The sequence below is a fragment of the Acanthisitta chloris genome, unplaced genomic scaffold (assembly GCF_000695815.1).
Source record: "Acanthisitta chloris isolate BGI_N310 unplaced genomic scaffold, ASM69581v1 scaffold10948, whole genome shotgun sequence".
Taxonomy (NCBI): Eukaryota; Metazoa; Chordata; class Aves; order Passeriformes; family Acanthisittidae; genus Acanthisitta; species Acanthisitta chloris.
In genome coordinates, this window is record NW_008687603.1 from 5,524 (window position 1) to 30,989 (window position 25,466).

At 36.6% G+C, this 25,466-nt stretch overlaps 1 protein-coding gene across 1 annotated transcript; it reads left to right on the forward strand.

Annotated features, from left to right (window-relative positions):
- TMEM161B (transmembrane protein 161B) lies at positions 1–24,873 on the forward strand. Its single transcript, XM_009080675.1, has 11 exons — positions 1–74; positions 4,823–4,903; positions 10,067–10,164; positions 11,811–11,967; positions 16,029–16,180; positions 16,771–16,831; positions 18,530–18,670; positions 21,680–21,793; positions 22,915–23,089; positions 23,899–23,995; positions 24,596–24,873. Exons 1-11 carry the CDS (start codon positions 1–3, stop codon positions 24,871–24,873), a joined length of 1,428 nt encoding a protein of 475 aa, XP_009078923.1.
- The last annotated feature ends 593 nt before the right edge of the window (positions 24,874–25,466 follow it).

A 25,466-nucleotide genomic window follows, 5' to 3' on the forward strand; every position in this document is an offset into this window, starting at 1 on the left:
ATGGTAATGGCTAGTGTCATACAGAAGATCATACCTCACTATTCTCTTGCTCGTTGGCTTCTCTGTAGTGGCAGGTAAGATAAGAAACAGTTGCTATACAGTGTATGAATATGGTAATGCAATTATGCATCAGAGTGGGAATGGTAAAGCATACTAATTTAGTTTGTTTTCTTGAAAAGTAATCGACCTGCTGTTCTTATATTTATTACCACAGCATTGTGACACCTGATTTGCAGGCTCAAGGTAAAACAACAGTGTGGCTGTAAAAGAACAGACTTATTTGTTGCTATTAATTGTATCAGTCATAAAGTTAATTGTTATTCAACCCGCATATTACAGGTACAAGATACATTCTTTAATACTAAAAAACTAAACTGAATACAAGACACTGAAGAACGGAAGGGTTATTTTTATCGCTGCACTGCCTCAGTGTTGTTGGTAATCTACCTGCTGATTAGCCCTGCCTATTGAGAGTGCTTAAGTATTTATTAAAAATTGCATTTTTAAAAAATACTTTATAGAACAGGATTAGCATAAATTTCAATACACTACTTCCTCATAACATTAGATCAAACAGGCATAATAAGTTGGAAGGGGAGCATTCTCTGTGTGACTGTATCCATAATAGCAACAAAAAACAGCAGATGTTTTGAATATAAATCAGTATCTTAAAAAGAATCATACACACCGTTTTTTTTTGTTTGGTAAGAAAAACACTTAGTATGATTAGAAGGTAGTGTGCTGTCTTTTGTAATTGTTAAAATTTTGAGAATACCAAATCCTTACTCCCTGATTTCTGAATGAGTATTTTTGAATAATATTGTGCTCCATAGGAGTATTAGCCAGCCATGCATAATTTTCCATTGCCTTCTTTCCTCTGTATCTTGTATTTCCTAACTTTTTGATTTTCCCCATTTCATCACCTAATGAGTTGCTAATGAGAAGTGACTGTAAATGTTGTTTAGATGCATATTAGATATCACTGGTTAGGTATAACAGAAAACAGTGATTGTCAGGTAAATAATGCAAACATACTTTTAACTGTTGTGTAAAGTTTCATTGTTGACCATATCTTCAGCACTTGTGCTTATGTAATTCTGCTCCTACTGAAATCAGTGGGAGTCTTATTATTGCCTCTTATGTTAGTAACCTAGAAAATCTCATTGTTGCTTTTCAGTGTTCTTTTATTTATCTGGTAACTATTTTAGTGCATTGTAATTTCTTTCACTATAAATAATCGCCTGAATACAGGAATTATATAACAAGTCAGAAATAATTCTGCGTTCCAGAAATAAAAAAAAGTCAAAACTTCACTGCAACAAGAATCTGAATTTTAATGGCAGAAAGAAAAACAGTTATTTTCTTAGTTTAACTGACAAACTATTTTTAACTTGTTTTCCTTGTTGCTGTCCTTTTGCCACCACTGTATTCTTTGTATGGGTGGGGTGGTAGAGGGTTTTACACAGACAAGTGTACAAGTACAAACAGGTTCCTAAGCAGTCCAGCCGTCCTAGGAAAAGTTACCACCTGTTCTTCCTTTCATTTGTCAATAGGCTTCAACTAGTGTTTGGTTCCCAACACTGGTTTTTAAGTGATTTGGTTTAAATGCTTTACTTCCAAAGAGCTGGCAGTATTTTCTAAGTCAGGTAGTCTGAAATGGCTATAGACAGCCCTTGCCAAATGGGATGGAGGATAAACATGTTACCAGCCATATAATCAGTTGGTTTCAGGATGCCTCTGTGTGTATGTGCAGAGTCTCTTAAAAGGAAACACAGGCACTTCGAGAGAATTGTTAGATACACAGACATAAGATAATTATTCACAGAATGAACAGCTGCCATTGACTGATGAAAAGCTATTTACTTAAATTTGTAATGAAGTGCAAACAGTTTCAATCAATACTATATTCAGAGCTTGAACAGAATTTAAATATTAATATTTATTGACATGAATGTTTGAATGAATTGGCAGCCTAAGTATCTGCATTTTTGACTAATAAAGCATTCTCCACCAAAATGTTGCTTTCAAGTTGCTCAGCTACTTCAGTTGTTCTGTTTCCAGGCCACTTCAGGAAGACAGGACAAAATGGATATTTTGTTGTGCTTTTGTTAGTGACCTTCATTCAAATTAACTGGGGCATATCTGTGCTGCTGTTGCTGTTCAGATTAACTTGGATGTGTCAAAGCCACGGGTAATCAGTTGTGGGATTTCTGTTTTAAACATATGTAAGCTAACCCAGATACAGACTTTTTTTTTTAGCTCTTTATGAACATGTTTGTCCAGATTGCTCGGCTTTGAGTTTTTAAATGTAAGGTGTGCAGGGTTTATTAACTGCAAAATCCCAAAACTCTGGTATACTACTAGTTGTAATTAGGAATCACTTGCAACATCATTCTGTAGTATAATTAAGAGGAAACTGTGGTTTAAGTGTTTGATTTGTGTTAACATGCTACACAAAACAAGAATTTTGTCTGTTCTGCTGCATTACATACTATTTCTCTATCTGTGCAGGAAAGATTCTGGAAAATTACAACATAGGTGACTTTCGTGATTACAGAGCTACTTGTGGTAATTTCAGCATGGCAAATTCAGATTTGGGAGATGGTGAATGACAAAGCAGAAGAATATTCTCTGCTATCTTTGACTTTCTTTGGGCCATGTGAAAGATAGGAAAAGTTAGTATCTCCAATGCAGTTTGTCTTCTTGGATGAAAAGGTTGTTTCTCTGGTTTCTGTGTGTCTCAGTCTTAACAAAGTCTCTTTTGCTGCAAAGTTTGCAAACAGCAAATTTTTCAGCTGGGACCACACAATAAAAATAAACTAATGAAATAGCTTTCACTCCTACTCACACTGCAGGAAAAAAACCCCAAACAAAATTCAGCCTTTCCTCTCTCTCCCCAGACTCCTTATTCATTCAAAGTCTGTTAGTATTTGCCATTTCCAGTTTTGGAACTTGCAGTGAATTCTTTCAAGGGGAGATTTGCAGTGTGCCATGGTTGGGATCTTTGTGATGTTTTATGGTCTGGTTCTTTTCTCTTGAAGAGATCTCAAGCTGCTGCTTTAGCACAGCAGTACATGATGATACAGACTCATAGAACCCCCTATTAACCAAATTGTATTTTGTGTCATATTGCTGGCATGAGCTCTTACTTAGCCATTACACCAGTTTTTAAGTTATTTTAAGATGATGTCCATGAGCTGTGTGCAACTGTCTGTTTAATGATTTATTGTATCAGCAATTAAACTGCTGAAATTGGAAGCTCTTCCTGAAACGTGTTGTATTTTTGTCATATTGTATTTTTGTTGCACTATTTTTCTTCATTCCCACTTCCTGTCTTCAGACAAGTTTAGTGTAGTGTCAAGAACATTATCAGGATACATGGTTGATCATATGCTTAGTGATACACACATTTCATTAAAATTGAACCTATTGTTTCTCATAGGCTTTATCCAGTGTCTGTTGTACCACGTGTGCACACATGAAGGAAGTGTCTGTGCCATTGTAAGGAAGATAGAAGATGTATAGTATTGCTGCTTGCATTTAGGAGTTCTTCTATTTGTAGCAAAAGACCTGCCTCAATGTTTGTTGTGTAGACAATATTCCATGAAGAATGGCAATTTTTTTTTATTTACATGAAAGGCCATATTTTGCAATATAAAGATGAGTGGACCAGACTTCCACTTAGGACAGGAAGCCTTTCCAAAACAGAGCTGGGAATCGGTTGTTATTGAGTGCCTTGAGGTTGTTTGGGCTTGATGCTGATTTTCCAAATTTACATTACTACCTTTTCAAAGTTGAATGTGACATGCTCTCTAATTCGCCAACATAGATTTGAATGGTCCTACTTGGTGAGGTTTTCTTAATGGGAATCCACAACCATATTCTCACATTATCATCTTTATTACCCTGTGTTAACCTGTATCACCATGGCCCATGTCCCAATTAGTGGCCTCCTACTTCTACATATATTTCCCAAGTCTGTTCCTATTAATACGTGGTTTCCTTTGCCTCAGCATTTCAGAGTGGAGATCAGAGTGACATCCTTCCATGTGAAAAATGCCTTGTTCAGCTACTAAGGTTTTTCACATGATTAGCGATTTAGGTAAAATGTACCATCTTAGACATTTAGCCATCTCTGTTTTTTCTCTTCAGAATTTCCTTGCCACTCCTTGCCTTTTGAATGAATGAGCAATGGATGATGCATTGATTTGTGAAAGTGGAAAAACTTGCAAGTCCATTACATGTAATTAGTGATTTTTTGTAATAGCAGTTTTTCTATTAGGAGTTGAAGATATCATTGAGGAGGTGTTTAGGAAAGGAATGTTGATGCTATGATCGGCTCTGCCTAAGAGAAAAGACTGATAATGATCATATAGCTATTTCAGATTCTGAAAAATTGCTCCTTTTTTTGAGAGGCATAATTATCCTTGATAAAATTGTTCGTAATATTGTTCTAATGGATAATTGTAATGGTATGATTATTCTAGTGAACTTTTACTCCTCGTCCAACTGTGTTTGCATTACTTGACAGTATTTTGAAAATTTTGTGTTTTGAGAACCGAAGAACTTTCATGTTAATGACGGAAGTGACAAAGCTTGCTAATTATGCATAAACATCTCATATGCTGAAGAGAACTGAAGTTTAGTTGTGATTCAGTTCAGATAGGGTTGGTACTGCACACAGAGGTGTTTTGCTTAGGAGTGGCAGATGACTGGTGTCTTAATATACATACAGATCTGTGTTGAGATAGAGTTTTTTTAAAAAATCCCCACTCTAAATTGTTAATACTAGTGTTTTACTTGGAACTTCCTTTTTCTTTAGTTTGCGGTGGTATCAACATCCCACTGAAGAAGAACTACGGATTCTTGCAGGGAAGCAAAGAGGGAAGAGCAAAAAAGATAGGTAAATACTTTTAAGCTTTTTTTCCCTGCTCTTTTGTATTTTTCAGCATGGCAAGGTTAATGTAATAACTTTGCCAGCCAACTTTTGTCTATGTATGAGTTAAAAACTGCTGGTTGCGTATGGATGCCCTGCTTGCATTGTCGCAGCCCTTTACCAAATTGTGTTCTTTCAGTTTAACATAGTTGAACATTCCCAGATTGTACACAACTGGGTAATTTCCAGTTGACGAAATAGGTCTGTGATGCTGCTAAATTTGGTAGCAAGGCTTTTATTTTAGTGAATAGATTAATTTGGGTAGAAACTGAGGAAGGCAAATCTTAGGATTGAAGCTCTTCGTCTTGAAGCAAGAGAAGAAAGATTTGAGTGTATTAGTTCAGCACAGGATTACTATGAGCTGCCACTCTTACACAGCTGTGAAAAAGATAAATGTGCTCCTGGGATGTATTATGTGAGGTGTTCCTAATAAAGAGAGAGCAAAATATTAATCCTCTTGGACAAGGCACTGATGTGGAACTTTATCTGGATTACTTTGTACAGTTCTGATGCCTCATGTTTCAAGAAAAATGAATTTTATATGTGAACAGGTGAACAGAGCTGCTAGGATCATCCAAGAAAGAGAAAGTATGTCGTACAAGAGGGGGCTAACAGAGCTGGGCTCGTTTAACCTATTAAGAAGACAGCTGAGGGGTGGGAGAGCTGACTATAGGCTTAATCTGGCAACACATTCCTAGTGTTCGGACATTAAGTTCTGAACAGTCTTACCAGAGGTACAGCTGCAGCCAGAAACAGGACGTCTTGACGTGGTGGAGCTGAACATGTTGATGCAATATTTCTGAATTGGATATTTTAAAAACAAACCAACACCCTCTGGCTTTCTTTTTGGCAACACAGGAGGTTTCCATTAACCCTGTTTCTTTTTACTCCCAGTATGAACTCTTACAAATCATTACAGTTAATCCGCACACTGCTTATATAATCTGCTAATTGTAATGTGATTTCCCCCCCCCGTTTCCTAGCTCTTAAGCTGCATATTTGCCATGCTTTGAGGTGAAGAATTCACAGCATCACAGAAGCACTTATATTGGAAAAGACCTCTGAGATCACCTAGTCCAACCTATGACTGATCACCACCTTGTCATCTAGGCCTTGGCACTAAATGCCTTGTCCTGTCATTTCTTGAACACCTCCAGGGATGGTGCCACCACCACCTCCATGGGCAGTCCATTCTTAGGATTAGTAACCCTTTCTGTGAAGAAATTCCTCCTAATGTCTAACCTGAACCTCCCCTGGCACATTTCCTCTCCTGCTGTCACTAATTGCCTGGCAGAAGAGGCCTATCTCCACCTTGCTACAGCCTCCTTCTAGGTAGTTGTAGAGAGTGAGAAGGTCACCCCTCAGCCTACTTTTCTCCAGGCTAAACACCCCCAGCTCCCTCAGCCATTCTTCATATGACTTACCCACTAGACCCTTCCTCGACTCTGTTGTCCTTTTCTGGACTTGTTCCAGCACCTCAGTATTCTTCTTGAAGTGAATGGCCCAGAACTGGACATAGTTCTTGAGGTGTGGCCTCACCTGTGCTGAGTAGAGGGGGACGGTCACTGCCCTAGTCCTGCTGGCCACACTATTTCTGATACGTGCCAGGATGCCATTGACCTTCTTGATCGGCAGTGTGCTCAGGTGGCCATGGTCAGCTGCTGTCAGCCTGCAACCCCAGGTACTTTTCCACAGTGCAGCTTTCCAGCCACTCTTTACCCGACCTCTAGTGCTGCATGGGGTTGCTGTGGTCCAAGGGCAGGACCCGGCACTTGGTCTTGTTGAAATTTGTATCGTTGTTCTCGGCCCATTTTTCCAGCCTGTCCATATTCCTCTGCAGAGCCTTCCTAACCTCCAGCAGATCAACACTCCCATCCACCTTGGTGTTGTCTGCAAATTTGCTGAGGGTGCACTCAACCCCTTTGTCTATGTCACTGATCCCAACAATACTGCACCCGGAGGAACACTACTAGTGACGAGCTGCCTGCTGGATGTGGCATCATTCACCACTACTGGGTTAAGTTGTTCCTTGTAACATTGAAGTTATATAATAGGATTTTTTTTTTTTTGCAATAGTCTTTCAAATTCAGAAACTTATTTTATCTAGCAGTTTACTGTGACAAATTGGGGCAAAATAATAGTGAGTAGCATTACAGTTTATAGCTATCCATTTAAGCAGTGATATTTATTCAACCATAGGATCCTTAAACAGAACCACAGTCACATTGCCAAAGAATTACTGTACTTTGCTTTTACTGCCTTTCCTCAGCCTTGCCAGTCGTTTGCCATAGCTGCAGTAGATGCTTGTACTAGGGTGAATGTTTATCACAAGAGAATATAAAACTTAAATGAAGGCGATAATGTGAAGGCTTAAATGATCTCTGCTTTGTTCTTTTAACAGCTGAATGAATAATACACTTAGGTTTTAGCCAACAAATGTACCTTCTTGTCCTCTAGAGAAGCAACTGTTGTTGTGGGAGAGCCATAGATAGAAATTGTTCCTGTTGTGTCGATTTGGATGTAGAGATTGCACAAAATGGAATGCAATGCTACTTTTGAGTCATCTCAGCAAGGAGATGTGAAACAGATGGTGTGGGAGAAATAAGGATGGATCTATTTGATACTCCCCATGTCTTTTCTCGAGATAAAGAGTCTGCTTTGTCAGGCCCATAGTCTTGCAAAATGTAGTGCCTGCTCCTTATTTCAATACTTTCCCAGTTTGAACTAATTAAAAGAGAAATGATGAAAGGAGATTCAAGGAACTTGCTTGAAAATTAGCCTTAGAAATAGCTGTAGTGTGAACTTTCAGTCCATGAGTCAGTGACATGCCCTTGTGGCTAAGGCGGCCAATGGAATCCTGGCCTTCTGGGGTGCATTAAGAAGACTATTGCCAGCAGGTCGAGGGACGTGATTCCGCCCCTCTGCTCAGCCCTCATGAGGCCACCCCTGGAGTGCTGTGTCCAGTTTTGGACTCCTCAGTACATGGAGCTCCTGGAGCCAGTCCAGCGGAGGGCAGTGAAGGTTATTATGATATGGGAGCACCTCACAAGACAAGGCCAAGGGATTTGGGCCTGTTCAGTCTCAGGAAGAGAAGCAGGTCGAGGGACGTGATTCCGCCCCTCTGCTCAGCCCTCATGAGGCCACCCCTGGAGTGCTGTGTCCAGTTTTGGACTCCTCAGTACATGGAGCTCCTGGAGCCAGTCCAGCGGAGGGCAGTGAAGGTTATTATGATATGGGAGCACCTCACAAGACAAGGCCAAGGGATTTGGGCCTGTTCAGTCTCAGGAAGAGAAGAGACAGAGGGACCTCATTAATGGATTCAGGTATGCAAACAGGAGGTGCATGAGGGGAGACCTCATTACATGAACAGAAACTGCCAAGATGATGGAGCCAGACTCTTGTCTGCTGTGGGAACCAATTAAACAAGAGGTAGCGGTCAAAAACTGATGCACAGGAAGTTCAGCCTGTGCAAGTCACTGAGCACTGGAACAGATTGCCCAGAGAGGTCATGGATTCTTGCTCATTGAAGGTATTAAAGAACCATCTGGATGCAGTTCTGAGTCAAGTGCCCTGCTTGAGTAGGGAGGCTGGACCAAATGACCCATTGTGTTTCCTTCCAATCTAAATAATATAGTGATTCTGTGATTTTATTAAGTGCATTTTGGACTTTGGTGTATTATGCTGAAGGTTATAATAGCACATGAATAATAGGGGTGTTTTCTACTTCAGAGTCATTTGTGTTATATTAAAATGTTAGGTTAATGTAACAGTCCATAGCTACTGTGAATTACTTTGAATTAAAGCTGTCAGTGATCCTGGGTTTGTTCTGTCTGTGTCTCTTGGATTGTGGGTGCCCAGGGATAATTAAAGTGTGGGAACACCAACTTTGTTGAGCTGAAATGGCTTCAGTCATCAAAATGCTTATCTCAGTGAAGATGGTGGTACTCCTGGGTACATGCAGTGGGAAGATATCGGGAGTAGAACTTGGGGCAGGGAAGTACAGGAGCTTGCAGGTAGTCAAGTTGTTGGGATTGTTTCGGACTTCTTGTGTAGACTTGCACAACTGAGTGTTTTTGAGTAAAGCTTGTGATTCCTGTCCTCAATTTCCAGTTTGTCCATTAAGATTCTTGTGCTTTGGATGATACTTAAAATAAATATAACCTGAAAAAAAATTAATGCTTCTTGTATTCTCATCTCACATATGAGCTATCATTCCTGAAAAGTAAGCTCATCATTGATTGAATTTCTTTTTAATGCTTATATCCTAACAACTTGTCTTTCTATGGAAAATCCACCTCTCCTTTTCTAATTTCAGAGGTGGTATTCTAAAATGTGGCAGAGTTTACTTTCCTGCTAGATAGATTTTTTTAAATGTAACAAACCATTTCTGATCTGTTTTAATGACTCTTTTTTTTTTTTAAATAGTGTTAAGTTTTACCTTAGTAGTGGTAATCACTTCAACCAATTTAATGTAACATTGTTCATGTTCTTTTGAGAGCACCCTCTTTTTTTAGTTTGAAGTCTACTAGTGTGGTTCATTTTCAGGAAAGTGAAGATCATGAGGTTTTTAGTTACAGAGCTCCAGATAAAAAGCCCTGTTTGTTGTAAAAACACACCTTTTTAGATTAGAAAACTGTCTTAAAATTGTCTATTCTTGATGGCGAGTAGGATGGATCTCAATGATATAGGCTAGCCCAGCCTGTGTGATGTACTTGCTAAGCACCCTGTTGTGGTAAAAAGAAGTAACTTTTTTTGTTAATTTGGTTTTTTGACTGTGGGAACACCCTGTAGCTCTCGCAATGAAGAAAATCAGCAGATTGAAGTAAATACTGGCCACTGGATCGTGACCGAGTACATGCTCAGGATGCAGCATATAGAAGCCATTTAAATGCATACTACACTAAAACCTCAAAGTCTGGCAAGATAAAGCTAGGAACCATTGACATACCTGGTTGGTTATCAAGATTTGAACTTGAAATACTGCTTTTAGCTAGTTAGATAAAAATATTTGCATTTGGGGAAAAAAAGCTGTCAGCAATTTTCTGAAATTTTAAATGCCATTATATATTGAAATAGTTCATTTTGTCATATCCATGTTTGTGTTATCTATTTATTTTTTCATTTTTGCAGAAAATACAATGGTCACATTGAAAACAAACCATTAACCATTCCAAAAGACATTGATCTTCATCTGGAAACAAAATCTGTGACAGAAAGGGACACTATTGGTAAGAATAACTGTGTGCAAACAATAATACATTATTTCAATCCTGTTTCTTACTATTAAGTGTTTATTTGCGATTCATGCCAGAATATCTTTTTTATAGACAGTGAATGAATAGAAGTAAAACTGGTTATAAATGAGAAAGCAAGAATTAGGGCTGAGCCTATTTTCATTTTCCATGGGTGACATTTTAATAGCAGCATTGTGGAAAAGTATGAGTAGATGAAATCCAGCATGAAGCACAGCTATTGTATCGGACTTCCACAGCAATATGAGACAACAGCAAAAGAGTCACATCACTGTCTATTTGACATAGAGTTGAGAGATGTCAAAACATATGCTTTCTGCTCAGCCAAAATAGGAGATGTGCCGTAGAGCTGAAACCTTTCAGCCACGTATCTGAAACATTCAGGTAAAATGCTTAGAAATAGAAAGTGGCAGCGCAGAAATAAATGGCATTAAATGTTTTGGAAGTAGCTATTTTTTTAAATAGTATTTTTTGATTCCTGAATCATAATCAGTCATTCTGTTACAGAAAGTTCATATATGGGTATGTATGTATGTGTGGTACATATTTTCTTTCTATCTACATTTTTATGTGTCCTCTGGATCAATATAGAAAGAAAGGAAGCATAATTGTATGCAGGAGACTTCTCACTTTACATTACAGGAGGCAGTGTAGAAAATCTCTTGGACAGAAAAACTGTCACAAAAATAAACAAAGCATTTGCAAGTTTCAGTTAGTGTTACTTCCTTGAAATTACAGCATTGAATTGTCTCCCTGAGTGATAGAGCATAGGGTTTGACTGTCTTTGAAAAGCTGGGTATATAAGTTTTTTGGTGATTCTAACAAAAATAAGTCCAGGACTTGGAAATACCCAAGTTTGGCCAATTTCGTATGTTTGTCAGCAGGTAGCTTATAGCCAGCAGTCAGACAATCAGTAATATTTAGTGACTTTCAAACTTTGTAGTTGTAGGGAAGGTGTTTTGGAAGGACAGGCTGCATTTCATTGTCACAAATTCTTTGCCGTTTCCAGCGCCTGTGGGAGCTCCCTCTTCATATCAGCCCATTTGTATGCAGCATACTGTGATCCCCAGAATTTTTACAGTGGAATGTACCCAATGATTATAGCTGTACAGGATGTATTAACAAAATCTGAAAAAATAAACCACTGGTACCTTAGATATTAGGGTTTTTTAATAAAAAGAGGAAGCAATAAAGTGTAGTATATTAAATGATTGCCAGTGAGATTTTAGTCTTTAACAGAGAGTCAAAAGAACCTTTTACCTGGAGTTGCGTCGGGACCCAGCTGGAGAACTCTTTTCTCTTGACGTGAAATCTAAATTAAGTATGCTTCTTTGTATTTAGGGCGTTAATGTATAGGGCTGAGATGATGGAATAGTAAGGCCATGTAGCCTTATAAATTCGAGCAGTAATCAACTATTGATGGCAGAAGTGAAGAGCAAAGTTTACATTGTTGTGCAAAAGTATGTGGCTTTTTTTCTGTTGTCATGCTTTGCTTGAATGATCTGGGTCTACCTTGACTTGACTTTATTGAAAACATTTTTGAATTGCAACTCCATTCTGTGTATGTCAGTGACTGCCTTAAAATATCATACCTTTAACATGTGCAAACTTTTATTTTTCAGCATTGCATTATTTTCCAGAATATCAGTGGTTGGTGGATTTCACTTTTGCAGCTACAGTTGTATATGTGGTGACAGAAGCCTATTACAGCATTGTGAAGCCCTCCCAAGAAATGAATATCAGTGTAGTATGGTGTCTGCTTGTCTTAGCTTTTGCAGTGTATCCTTTTCTTTTTTCTTGAATCAATATACCTGTTCCATAGTTTGCATCATTCTTCAATTTGTATAAATATCTGTGTTGTTGGGCAGGATGCACAAATACTTAGCATTTGGAAAAGGACCATGTAAGCTAGTCCAGTGGTTGGATAATGTATATGCCATGCATGCTCTTTGTAAATGCTGATTTTAGTAGCTTGTTAACATTAATGCCAAACCATTTATTGGAAAAATACATGTATGTGAGTATACAGTTAGTATATATGTAGTATGTAGTGGTTCTAAACTAATGTATTTTTGCCCAGTTTGACAGTCAGAAATAGATTTCTGTACAGAGACTATTTACAGCTTTTGGAGAAGTTTGAAAATGTATTGCACACTTTTTGTTTTCTGAATATTTAATCGGACGCTTTCTGAACAAAATAGTACAGTGATATGTATACTAATTTATTGCAAAGATACATGCAGGAATTCATACTTTTAGAATACATTCAGGGCACTCTTATGAAGCTTACAGAAAATAAGGTGTGTAGACAGTTGTAGGAGCTGAGGCAGTTCGTTTTAAGAGCTCTGTGGAAAGCTAAACTCCCTCTGAAACTGAGGGAAACAGAAGTGGAGTATGTAGGAAAGAGGCAATATCGAACCAAAAAAGGAAGCGCCTGTTAATGTTTATTTTCATTGGAGAAAGCAATCTCAGACATGGATGCCTGAATGTTAATTAAGAGTTTTCATCATACCAATACAGATATATGCTTCAATGAGGAAAGCTGCATTTTAAAGATGTAATAGGTAATAAAGCAGTGGAATTACTAAGAGCCTGCAAGAGTGCAGATGAAGGAAAGGTGAGCTGGAAAGTGAAATGCTGTAGCTCTTCTGCTCCTTCAGCAGCTGGGAACCAGATAAAGTGTTAAGTTAGGGTCGATACACCACTTGAATATTCAAAATGGTTTCCTCTGTATAAATGCCAGTTCATCATTATAGATTCTTACTGTGTGGTTTGTTTGTTAATTTTGTGGAGTAGCTGGTGGTGTTAAGTAAACCCCTCAACCTCTGGTTACATTTAGCTAACAGTTCTGAATATTCTTAATGCTTGTCTGTCCTTGATAATTATTAAAATTATCATTTATCATAAAATTAATGTTATGCCATTATAATAAGGACAGGATTTTTTTTTTCTAAGTAGCCTGAAGTATAAATGATAGAATTTTTCCAGAATTTTCCTTGTAATGTGTAAGAACTTGCTAGAAGTGCGAGTCAACTCACATTTGGGAAAGAAGACTGCCAGTGGGTTGATTGCAGACCACGTATTTCTCCTTTGACTTGCCAGTGAACAGATCCATGCTCCAATAGATGTTTTTCTAGTCTACTAAATAGTGACAATAAAGTCACAGACTCTTTTGCACCTTATAATCTTAGAGCTATAATACAGCTAATACATAGTTCTTAGTGCACATCCTTAATTTTGTTTTTTGTTGTGAAGTCAGGAATTTTAGTTTCGTCTTTGTAGAGGGAAGGAGAAAGATAACTACTGCTTCGAAAACCAAAAATGATTGCCAACACCTTTCAGTCCCGTTTTGAGGATGAGGGGGAGGTTAATAGAACTAGTGGAAAAACAGGCTTTTAATACTAAAGCCACAATGTGCTCTTAGATTCATTGGTGACAACACATTATTTACTTCATCTTTCAAATCTCATGTGTAGCCAATTTAAATAACTACAGTAATTTGTAGGTGAACAGAGTTGTGAATTATATATTGTAGCAAAATCCACTGCAATAGCAATTTCTTACCATGGTATTTAAATGCAGTCCTATTGCTGTTTTCATTTGGTCATTAATTCAAGGCAAAACCTTAAAAAAGATTTAAGTTGCCTGTCAGTGCAAATTTTCTATCTCAGTAGTGTGAACATGCAAGTAGTCACTAGGGTCGGTGTGTAGTACATATGTAGTTCTTGGGCTGATGGGATGAAGTAGTGTGATCCTGTGCAGCCTAAGGAGTTAGTGGCAGTGCAGACGGCTGCAGTACCAGGAGGCACAGTCTAAACTTTACACTACTGTTAACATCTCTGTAAATGTGTTAACATAACTTATTCCAGGCATTACAGCTTTTTGGGTGAAGGAGAGTGATGCAAAGAGTGATATACCAAGGTATTTGTAACAATCCTCGTGGTCCCTGAAACTTAGTCAGATGAGATTTTCCAACCATGTGGACTATGTAATTGAAAAATTCCATAACTATAGCAGTTTAAAGAAAATTGTATAGAAGGGTGTGCCAAAAATTGTACAGACATAGCACCTTTTGTGGCCAAAAAAGTATAAAAAATGAAAGGTTGTGGCTGGAGAATCTATTAACTTACACTGAATGCTTCCAAATAATTCCTTCAGTGGGTCCAGCATAGCAGGTCAGGCAGTGAAAGAAAGTGATGAAGCAAGCCATAACACTTCAGTTTTTACCAATAGGTAAAATAGGTAGCAGTGGTGATTATTCAGCTAACAGAGGATTTCAGTCATGTATAATTTATGTAATCATTAATCTGTTTATTGGGTTCTGAATCTGCACTATAATTGGAATTTACTGTTAGTATTTTTTTTTTCCTGATAGCATTTTCCACATCCTTCTGGCACAAACCAGAGTTCAAAACATGAAGTATCTAGGGAGTTACAAATCAGATTATAGGTTAGGACTGTTATTAAGTTACAAAGTACTTTGTATCACTTCAAGGTGTTTTCAGTTTGTGATTGATGTCTCTTGCTGTAAAAAGACATTTGGTTAAAGAATGTATTATTAGAGAAACAAAGCTTTCCAGAACACAGTCTGTGTGACCTATTGTGCATTGTTTTCTGGTATGAGCTTGAGTCTTCCTTTAGATATATCAGTTCTTTCTGTGAAGTCTGAAGTGATCTTAAGTTGATTACTGTGAGGTTAGAGTTATTGACGCTGTGCTTAGACCACCTTACTGTGAGCTTATGAGAACCTTTCTGCATATACATGAAATACAACAATGTTTATGTTAAATACATGCTGCCCAATGAAGTGTAATATTGCATAATCATAGTTTCTTGAGAGATTAACTGTTGACTGTTCAAATGGTTTGGTGAATGGATACTCTAAAACATGTTTTCATGTGATGTACATCTTAAAATTCTCTCAGTATTTAAAAGTATATATACAAATATGTTATTGCACAGTGGGGAAAAAAAGGGGTACAGTTTATATTTAAAAATCTTGGTTTTCCTTTTTCTTTTTGGTTTTTCAAAACAGAGAATGTCTGGAATGATCTCAAAATTTATTTAAATCTAGACTGGATATTGCCTACGATTTGAAAATAAAATAAATTATAATGGGCTGCAGTTCATAATAATAAGAGTTGACAGTGTATCATGAAAAATTTATTCTAATCTGTTTAACTTTGGAGCTAATTATGTTTAGAAATGTGCAGAAAAGGAGAATACTCAATAAACATTTTAAAACATCCTGATAACGAAACAGGTGACGTCTTAAATGTTCATCTTTGTGGCACTGGGGTTAGATGAAGGGACTTGATATATCATACCAGGCCATGCAGGGTTTTTAAGTCTGATTTTGTTTTGCCAAGGTGAGTGCGGGTTAGATTTTTCTTTCCTGAATAGTACTGAATGTGCTGTTGTCTTATTGTCTTTGATAGCCAAAAATCTCAAATGTGCACAGATGAAGCACTTGGGGACATAGTTTAGTGGTGAACTTGGCAGTGCTAGGTTAGTGTTCTTAATGATCTTAAAGGTCTTTTCCAACCAAAATGATTATATGATTCTTTGAAAGGAGAGAAAGATAAGTTCTGTCTTTTCATGTGTTCTGTTTACTCTATGAGAAAGCCTAAATCAAAACTATACTCCAGAGTAGTACCCATTTATGTGATTATTGTGCTTTAACGTGTTCTGTAATTTAATCTGAAACTGACTGAATAAATACTTTTTAAAAAAAATTCTCATCTGTACAGCTGTAGTGTAGGTGACAAAAATACAGTTTTATAATTTTTAGTTACAGTTATTTTACAAACTCATTTTTCCTTGACCACCTTCTTCTGCAGTAAGGTACTGTTTTCATTGACTACCCATTATTTCAAAGTTGAGGATGGAGGTGAAAGATCAGTCTGTGTCACATTTGGTTTTTTCTTCTTTGTGAAAGCAATGGCTATTCTCATTGTGACAGAAAACTATCTAGAGTTTGGACTGGAATCAGGTAACTCCTTTCTTTAGTGTTTGAAACAGTGGTAGTGATTGCATGATCTGAAAAAATTATTTCCAGCTTCTCTGAGAATATACATGTTAAAATTAACTGTGTATGTCATACACAATTTTGCTTTGGAATGCAGATTCTTAACAATATCCTGGGTTTTTTTTTGTGTGGGGTTGTTATGGGGTTGTTTTGGTTTGGTTTGTTGTGTGGGGTTTTTTTGTGTGTGTGGGGTTTTTGGGGTTTTTTTTTCTTTGCTTTCTTTTAAATAGTTTAATCTTTGCCTAGGTTGTTTGTTTGTTAATCATATTTGCCTTCCAGGTTTAGATTTAACCCTTTTTCACTTCCATAGTAAAGTGAAGTTCCTTTACTGGAGTAGAAAAATTATCTTTTTTCATCTTCCTGAAGTGTACAAATATTAGGGATATAAATAATGGACTTTTATTGTATTATGGCTAACTAATTAGCACATGAAAGAGCTTTGATAGACATATGAAAAATTGTTTAGAGGATGAACTGTTACCTAGCATTTTGTTTCAAGACAGGGATTCTGCATTTGTACTGTAATAAAATAATTATAATATGTGTCTCTGCAGGATTCTCAAATTTCTCAGAAAGTGCTATGCAGTTTCTTGAAAAACAAGGTTTGGAATCCCAGTAAGTTGCTGGAAATACATTTACCTGGTTTATATGTGCATTTATAACTTGGATTTTCTTAGCAAGTGTTTGTCTTGCATGTTTTGCTGTTGTACATGGTTATAATTTCTACAATAATGTGAAGAGGTGGGTTAATGAAAATAATCCATCACTATCCTCTATTAAATGAAGTTGCATTAGTGTTTTCTTTTTAATTTGGAGATAGTTTCTATCCTGACATTTTGATTGTAGTTTCTATCCTGACATTTTGATTGTAGTTCATAAAATACAGTTCAAAATTGTAAACACTTTCTAATGGTACTTCTCTTCAGATTTGCAAGTATTGTTTAAAACAGGTGATGGGTATTTTTTCCTATTCCTGTAGCAAGCAAGAGGATGAGTGTGCAAAAGCTACAGATGAAGTTTGTGTTTAAGTTGACATTAAGAGCAAATTTTGGTATTCAGTACTGTTTTCAGATTGTAATAGTGTGTTCCCGACATGCAAAAACATCCGCTTGCTACAGGACATCCAAGTTTTGTATGGACAGTTGGAGGAACATGCCATAGCTTGTAATGTGACATAAATATAAATTCACATTATAGACAGCTTTTGTGTATTGCAAAATGGATTTCTGTTACAGTTCTTCTTTTACATACTCTAAAATGCATTTATGGGGCATTTCATCACTGGGAGTGCAGCTTTGTATTTTTTGCTTGGTAGATCTGAAGTATCATGGAGAAGTCATGGGATATCTTTATTTTTGAGGAACAGAAGTTTCCTCAAACTAGATTGCTGTCATTTATTAATAAACTCATGGGAAATCCATAACTGAATCCCTTGTGTTTCTTAGCCTTTCTTTACTCTGCTTTTCTAAGGTAATGGAAGTTCACAAACTTCTGTATTAATTTTCCTGTTAAGTGTTTGTTTAGTTTTAAACTTTTGCAGTGCTTTGGCTGCAATTGAGTTGGTGGCTCTCGATAGTTTAGATGACATAGATTAAGAAAGAATCTGAAACTCATGTTGGTCACTAGATTTTCTTTTCTTCCTCTTTAATCTGTTGGTTACATGTCCCTTGTAGTTTTTTTGTTGTTTGTTTGGGGCTGTTTGGTTTGGGGTTTTTTTGTGTAATCAGTGTTTGTTAATTCTGTAATAAATTCTGTAATTTGGTTGATCCTGGACATTTTTTTCTGTAATTTTTATATGCTATATTAATCACTTAGAAGAGACATGTTAATAGCCACAGGTATGCTTCAGAAAAATGTGTGAAAAGCTGCAGTAATAACAGTTTCATAGAGCTTTTTAGTGGATAATGGTGGAATGGAGTTTCCATTTAAACCAGTTAAACTTAGGATGCATCTGTTCTGCTCTTAAAAACACAGTCCTTAATTTCATTTTATTAGCTGTTTCTGTTCTATAATTGGTTGTTACTTACAATATAAAATTCTTTTTTTTCTTCTTTGCTAACAAATTAACACCTTACAGACAGTAGCTTAGGTTTTCTGTTTGACTAGGAAATAAATGACTTTATTGTTTTGTGTTTTTAATTTTGATTTCTGATTGGTTTGTAATAATGCTGGTATTTCAGAGTAAAACTATAGAATACTGTCAGCTTTTTAATTAAATGTTAGATATTGTTGAGTTGAAAGTAGTATCTGATACCCTCCACGCCTCCCAACTTCCTTCCCAAGAAAATGCTTATTTCCTTTCTTTTCTTTTAGGGGTCCTGTGTCTAAACTAACCTTCAAATTGTTCCTGGCTGTTCTGTGTTCACTTATTGGTGCTTTTTTGACATTCCCTGGCTTGCGACTGGCTCAAATGCATCTGGATGCTCTGAATTTAGCAACAGAAAAAATAACACAGTAAGAGAAAATACATGCAAATAGGTATATGCTACTCTGTCTTAAATCTTTTATGTCTGAAAATAAACAAAGTGGACTATTCCAGCAAGAAGGTAGTGACTAAGACTTCTGTTGCTGCCTGCTTTTCATAAATTGAGCAGACTCACCACCTGCCTCTTTCTGCTCAACCTGTGCTCTGCAAGTCTGTTACATTCTTTGCCTTGTAATTTGAGTCCCAGTTAAAGGAGCTTTCCTTTTCTCCTGCAAGAGCTCCACCATGAATGTTTCTGCTTACTGCTTTCTTTCCCCCATCATATCTTTCTGGAAGTTAAGATAACCTTCAAGAAGTAGAGGTACAAATACAGACTTTTTCTTTTCCACCCCCACCTCCAGATGGGCATTATGCCTTTAGCTAGTTCAGTGTAGGATGCAATGCAAAAATGAGCCAGAATATTCATTAAAGATCAGATGTTAATACTAGTTTGAAGGAATATTTTCATTTTCAGCCATTCTTGAATTTGGTAGTAAAATGTTTTCTCTAATTTAACTGTTTCTCTTCAACATTCTCTGAGGATGAAACTCCAAATGTCTTTCACAGATCTCGACCGTTAATGTTTTATACATGATAATGTCAGATTCTGCAGCATAGGCCATTATGAGTACTTTGTGTGGTCAGTTTAGCTAAATAAACTGCTTAGTTTTTAATTTGTGTGGTTCTCAATATTGTAAAATTTCTTTTGCCTTTTCTGTAAGTATCCTTCAGTTTTTCAGGATCTTCCTTAGTCTGTGGACATGACATCCTAGGCAGAAATGTAAACACTTTGCAACATTACTCCAGAACTAAAAGGATAATTAATAGACACTGCAGTATGGTTATAAGAAATAAAACTTCTCTAAATTCATGTTTAGAGGATATTAGAACTGGTTCTTGAAGATAACTTCATGCAACACCAAGCAAATTATTATTAAAAGTCTACCAGTACTTGGACTGTTATCTGGAACAATATAAAATTACGTTAAATGGGTTAAAATGTGGTCAGATATCAATATAATTAAGTAATGCAACTATAAACAATCATTGTTAAATGATAGGCTCTAATAGGCCTGAAGAGACCATTACTACCCTTACTGATGAGTTTTTATCAATGAGTAGATCATTTATTTACTGCAGCTTGACAGTAATTAAAGGGGTGTAGTAAATGAGGATGACATGTCTGTGATAAAATGCTCTCTAATTTGGATGCAGGAAAACTTTGTCTATCTCTGCAGTCAGATACAGAGTTAATTAAAATAACAAATCCCACAAAACCAAAACCAGTAAAAAACACCCCAGAAATACTAAAACAACTCCCACCACCAAGAAACACAACCCAAAGAACAAACCTGAGCCAAACAAAAGCCCCCAAGTCCCAGAGCTTCCTCAAAAGACCCCTCCAGCTCTTAATCTATCCCAAAACCCAACAAGAAACCCCAAACTGAGAAACATAAACATAAAATCCTATTGCTTTACTGAATGGTACACTTAACTTTCAGGCAATACTGGCTGAGAAAACCCCAAAACATGTAGGTTAATGAGTAAGTACTACTTTGCTAGTAGGTTCAAAATTATTAATGTGGTTCTTTTATGTGTATGAGGAATAAATTCATTGTTTCGGGGTAAACAGAATAAAAAAATCATCTGGCATCTCTTTGGGTTTTGGTAGCTGGTTTTATTTTTTTTCCTTTAGCAGCAGTGGACTCCAGATAGATTTGGAGTCTTGTTATCCACTTTGTATCATTTTCATACACATTCCCTCCTTTACCAGAGCCTGCTTTAAGAGTCTTTCAGCCTTTCTGCCTGAACTCTAAAGAACAAGAAAGAGATTCTAACCAATGTTTGGCACATTTCAGTTCACTAGCTCAGTTGGATCTCTTAAATATGTAGAAGTTGAGGTAAAATGCTTTCACAATTTAGCAGAATGCTTTGGCCTATTCTTTGATGCCCTCATGTTCCCTAGCAGCACCAAGTAATTAGCAGGGCTTATTTCTTCATCTGAAATCAGTAATTTAAAAGTGTGTTATGACATCTTTTGAAACATGCAAACATTTCAGTGGTTTTAGGTAGCTTGATAGCTTGTAATCAATGAAGTCTTGTGTTCTTTAGAACAGCTTTTCATTACATCATTTCCTTTACAGTGTTGAAGCACTGTGGTGGAGGTGGAAGTATAGATAACCTGATGCTGTTAGCATTGCACTAACAAACCCACCACACCTAACTGATTTTGTTTCATTTTAGTAATGAAAAATGATCGGGATGTGGGATTTAGAAATTAAGAAGGATATTAATTTCAGGGAAGACTCCTGAAAACTATTGCCTTTTCAAATTCTGCTGCTTTGTACTCATAGATTACAAAAGAGTACTACTGTAACTGTGCTTTTACTATGCTTTTAAAAGGGAAAAGCTGTGCTGGCTTTTTGGGGCTTTTTTTTTTTTTTTGGTCTGAAGTGTCTTAATTGAGTATAAACAAATTTCGTTTACTCAGGGTTCCTAAATAAAAACCTTCATTAAACTAAAAAATCTGGCCTCTGAAAACTTTCTCCTGGTATGTATAGACAGTGGAAATTTAATCTGAGTACATTTTTAAGAAAGAAAAAATACCTGTAATACAGGAGCATATTCCCCATAATTATCTGAGATGCTGACTTTCTAAATTAAAACTGTAATAGCTAGTGCAGTTTGGACATAGGAAAATTTTCAGCAACTATCTTTTACTATAGTGTGGTGTAATGCAGGTGATTCCTATGGTTAGATTCTTTGCAATAGATATTCTAAGGGCACTTTTTAAAAACCAAATCCTATGTGATTTCAAGATATGTAGTAACTGTTCTGTTAAAATGCAAATCCTACCTATAAAATTGGGAAGTCATATTCTTATTTATCTTTCAACTATTTTAAAATTAAGATTTCTCCTTTTGAATTTGTACACCCTGTTTCAACAGTATAGTGATTGTTTTAGTTTAATAACTTTCCCCTTTTTTTTCTTCTTTCAGAACACTGCTACATATAAACTTCTTGGCACCTTTGTTTATGGTTCTGTTGTGGGTAAAACCGATCACTAAGGACTACATTATGAACCCACCTTTGGGCAAAGAGAGCATTCCTTTGTAAGATTCTCTGAAATTTCTTTCTGGGGTATTGAGAACAAAACCGTGTTTAAGTAGCGCTCTTTGACATCATAGAAGCATGAAAGAGTTAAACTTGAGTATCATCTGCTGTCAGAGGTATTGTGGAAGGTGCAGCTGAGTTCTGAAGAGCTTCTGTTATTTCAGAAGAATGAGAATTAGTTGCAGAATGTTGAATGTTAAGGTCGTGGTTCCCAAAAAGCTGCTGTCTTCTGACATCTTGGCAGTGATGAGTTGTTCTTCATAAGGGTGGAATACGACCTCACTGCTGCCATGTGGAACCTTGTAGCTTACATAGTGGTGTAGGAGAGGAGTGGTTTCGCTGATGGCAGTTGAGATACATTATCCTGAGAACTGAGTTAGGCAGTTTGTCTTAAATCTACATGTAGATCAATTACACATGGAATTGATAGCTAGAGTATTTAAAACATAAACAGGGAAGAACTTTCAAGAAGAGTGGTATCTGAAATTAGTACTGCATAAGTAGCATAGGTGATTGTCATTGTCATGATAAGTCTAGATAATTCAGAGCGGTAGTATTCAAATAGACTTGAAACAGATACAATCAGCTGACACATTTCTTGCTTGCAGGGACTGAGATATGCTTCTAAGGTGATTCTGTGAACACTGCAGATATACATATTTTGTGCATTTCTTTTGTTCCTCAGTTTACCTTTAAATGAGGATTGAACTATAAGTGGGTATCTTTGGCAATTGAGGTACACGTTTACTGTGTAGTAACGTGTGTCTGAATATCTGCAGTTATCTGAGTGAGTTTGGTTTTTAGTGTCCTGCCTTCATTACTCAGAATTTAAGCTTTTAAGAACTGTTCTTGTTTACAGACAAATGAATGCTACATCTAATTACAATCTGGTACTATATCTAATGCTGTAATAGGGCTACTAAAAAGTAGCAGGAGAGAGAAGCAGTAGGCAAAAGTGAATATTACTTGCAAGTGAACTTGATAACTGTAGATTGTGCATTAACTATTTTTGACCTTGTGCCTCAAGATTTCCTTATAGATGATGCAAACAAATAACTGTAGCAGTATGTGGCCTTGGGAAAACAGGAAACCAGGTAAACCCTTTGGTTTTTTTCCACAGGATGTCAGAAGATACGTTTGACACTGTCAGGTTGTGGATTATAATCCTGTTATGTGCTTTACGGTTGGCTATGATGCGTCATCACTTACAGGCCTATCTGAATTTAGCCCAGAAAAGTGTAGATCAGATGAAAAAGGAAGCTGGCAGAATAAGTATGGTTGACTTACAGAAAATGGTAAGTATGATGGCACTGAGGTTATGTGTTTGGAGCACTTTGACTGTACAAATGCTTCTTTCTCAGTTTATGTCTTCTGTGAAATCCAAATGAAGCTTCGTAGACTTTATCTCCTATAAAAATAGCACCATTACAGAGAAATTCTGCAAACCAAAATACGGAGTGATGCAGATTGCTTATCCTAGGCTATTCAGAAGTTTTTATAAAAGATCCCTTCATTAATTATTTTTTAGAAATATGTACAAATAGGTCTTTCTGTTCAGATGAGTGGTGTTACTGACCAACTGCTAATGGAAGATCATCTTGTCATTGTTTTTAAAATACTGGTGTTTCACAGTTGGAAGTCTTAAAAATACCTTGCTTTTGGAAAGGGACTGCAATATTAGCCAAACTTTTATTTACTTTTTCTGAGGCCTTGGACTGTGACTACTGCTTCCGTTTTGAAATGGAGTTTAGTTTGCAAATCACTGGAAACTTTAAAAATTAAACATACATATTTAGCTTTGTTTCTGGTATATTGGAACAGGAATCTTTGAATGATGACATGCAGTTTGCAGAAGGAAAATTGATTCTGTTTGTCTTAACAGAACTGGTACTTTTAATTATATCCTGTCAGCACTTCCTGTCAGATTTGTAAATGTCCTCAGATTTGAAGACAGTGTGTCACAAGTTAAGAGGGCATAGAAAAGTCTTAAACCAGCTTTAATGCATAAGTACTGTAAACAAATCTCTTGTCTTTGCTAGACATGTTCATAAAGGTTTGCTTTGATCAGCCATAACTCATTAATTACTCTCTTCTGTTTTCCCAGGTGGCTCGAGTGTTCTATTATCTCTGTGTAATTGCACTACAATATGTTGCACCATTGGTAATGCTCCTTCACACAACTCTGCTCTTGAAAACACTAGGTAGGCAAAATTGGGTGTGGCTTTTAAGCAGATTTTTTCTGTTGCTGCTTTTGATATTTTTAATTATATGCCAATTTGTTTATTTTTGAGAAATTGTGTAATACAATTAATTAAGCTGTTTAATTCTGTTGAAATATTTGCTTATTAAGAAGTATTTTAAAAGTGAGCTGTGTAAAGCATTGTTGATTTAACGTTATGAGCATCTCTTAAAGAGGTTTTTTTCAGCTTTTTTTTTTTTTTAGTTTTAGTAGGGTTTTTGAATGGGAATTGTGAGATATGGTGTTCATTTAATAACTGGGAGATGTAGACATCTACATTTGGTAGGATGAATCATACTCAGCACTGACAGTGGTCCCAAGGCAGCTATGTCGCATATAGATGTTAGGGATGTCAAAATGTGAGGTGAATCTTAGCCCAGTAGCTTACTGGTATGATCAGGAAGCCATGCAGATGAATACAGTTAGCGTTTACTAAGTTAGGAAAATTTAACATTTTTGTGCGTGTGTTAAAAGTATATCTCAAGATGATCTGTGGACTGATAAGAATAACAGAACTTGAATTTAATCCTACAAAAATCTGTTACATGTTTCTTTTTAACAGGTAATTATTCTTGGGGCATCTACCCAGAATTGAATTTTGATACTCCAGTAGAAAACAATTTGCTTCCGAGTTCCATTTATTCTGAGTCTCTACCTGCTGATGGAAAGATGAAAGTGACTGTAGTGCAAATAACAATGGCTTTGGGAAGCCTAAAGAATATTTTCACTCCTCTCCTGTTTCGGGGAGTCCTGTCTTTCCTCACCTGGTGGATTGCTGCTTGCCTTTTTTCTACAAGCCTTTTTGGGCTCTTCTATCACCAGTACCTGACTGTGGCGTGAACAGGTCAACTGACAAAGCAAGTGTGACGTCAAATGCTAGATACAAACCCAGATACCCAAGAGAGGATGAACAAAAAAGAAAACTATATCTGAAGAAAAAATATATCAGAATTATTTTTAAACACTTCCTCTGTGTTCTCAGGGTGAATAATCTTAAAATGTTTAAAATTGCAACTGGGTTTGTTACTTTTGCTACCCAAATGGTAGGTAACTAATTGTAGTATTGGGGCTGACTGACATTATTGCACGGTAAGTGGTGGTAAACATGCTGAAAAAAGTGCAACCTCTGAGTATCTTGGTTTCCATAAACAGCAAGCCAACCTCAAAACTTTGTGTATCAACAGTCAGTGACTGAACTGTGTTGGAAGGGTACTGGTTATACTGATGGTGGCTGCCTATCAATTAAGTCTTGAAACTGAGCCATACAATGAAAGGAGACAGAGGGGATTTAAAAAAAATTCTGTTGGATAGCTATCAATCACTTTTCTCCATGAAAAATGAAATAATCCAACAGGGCGAGAGAGATACTGTATATTACAGTAAGGAAAGCTGTATAAAATTTAAATTTAACAGGAATAGATATATGTATCTGA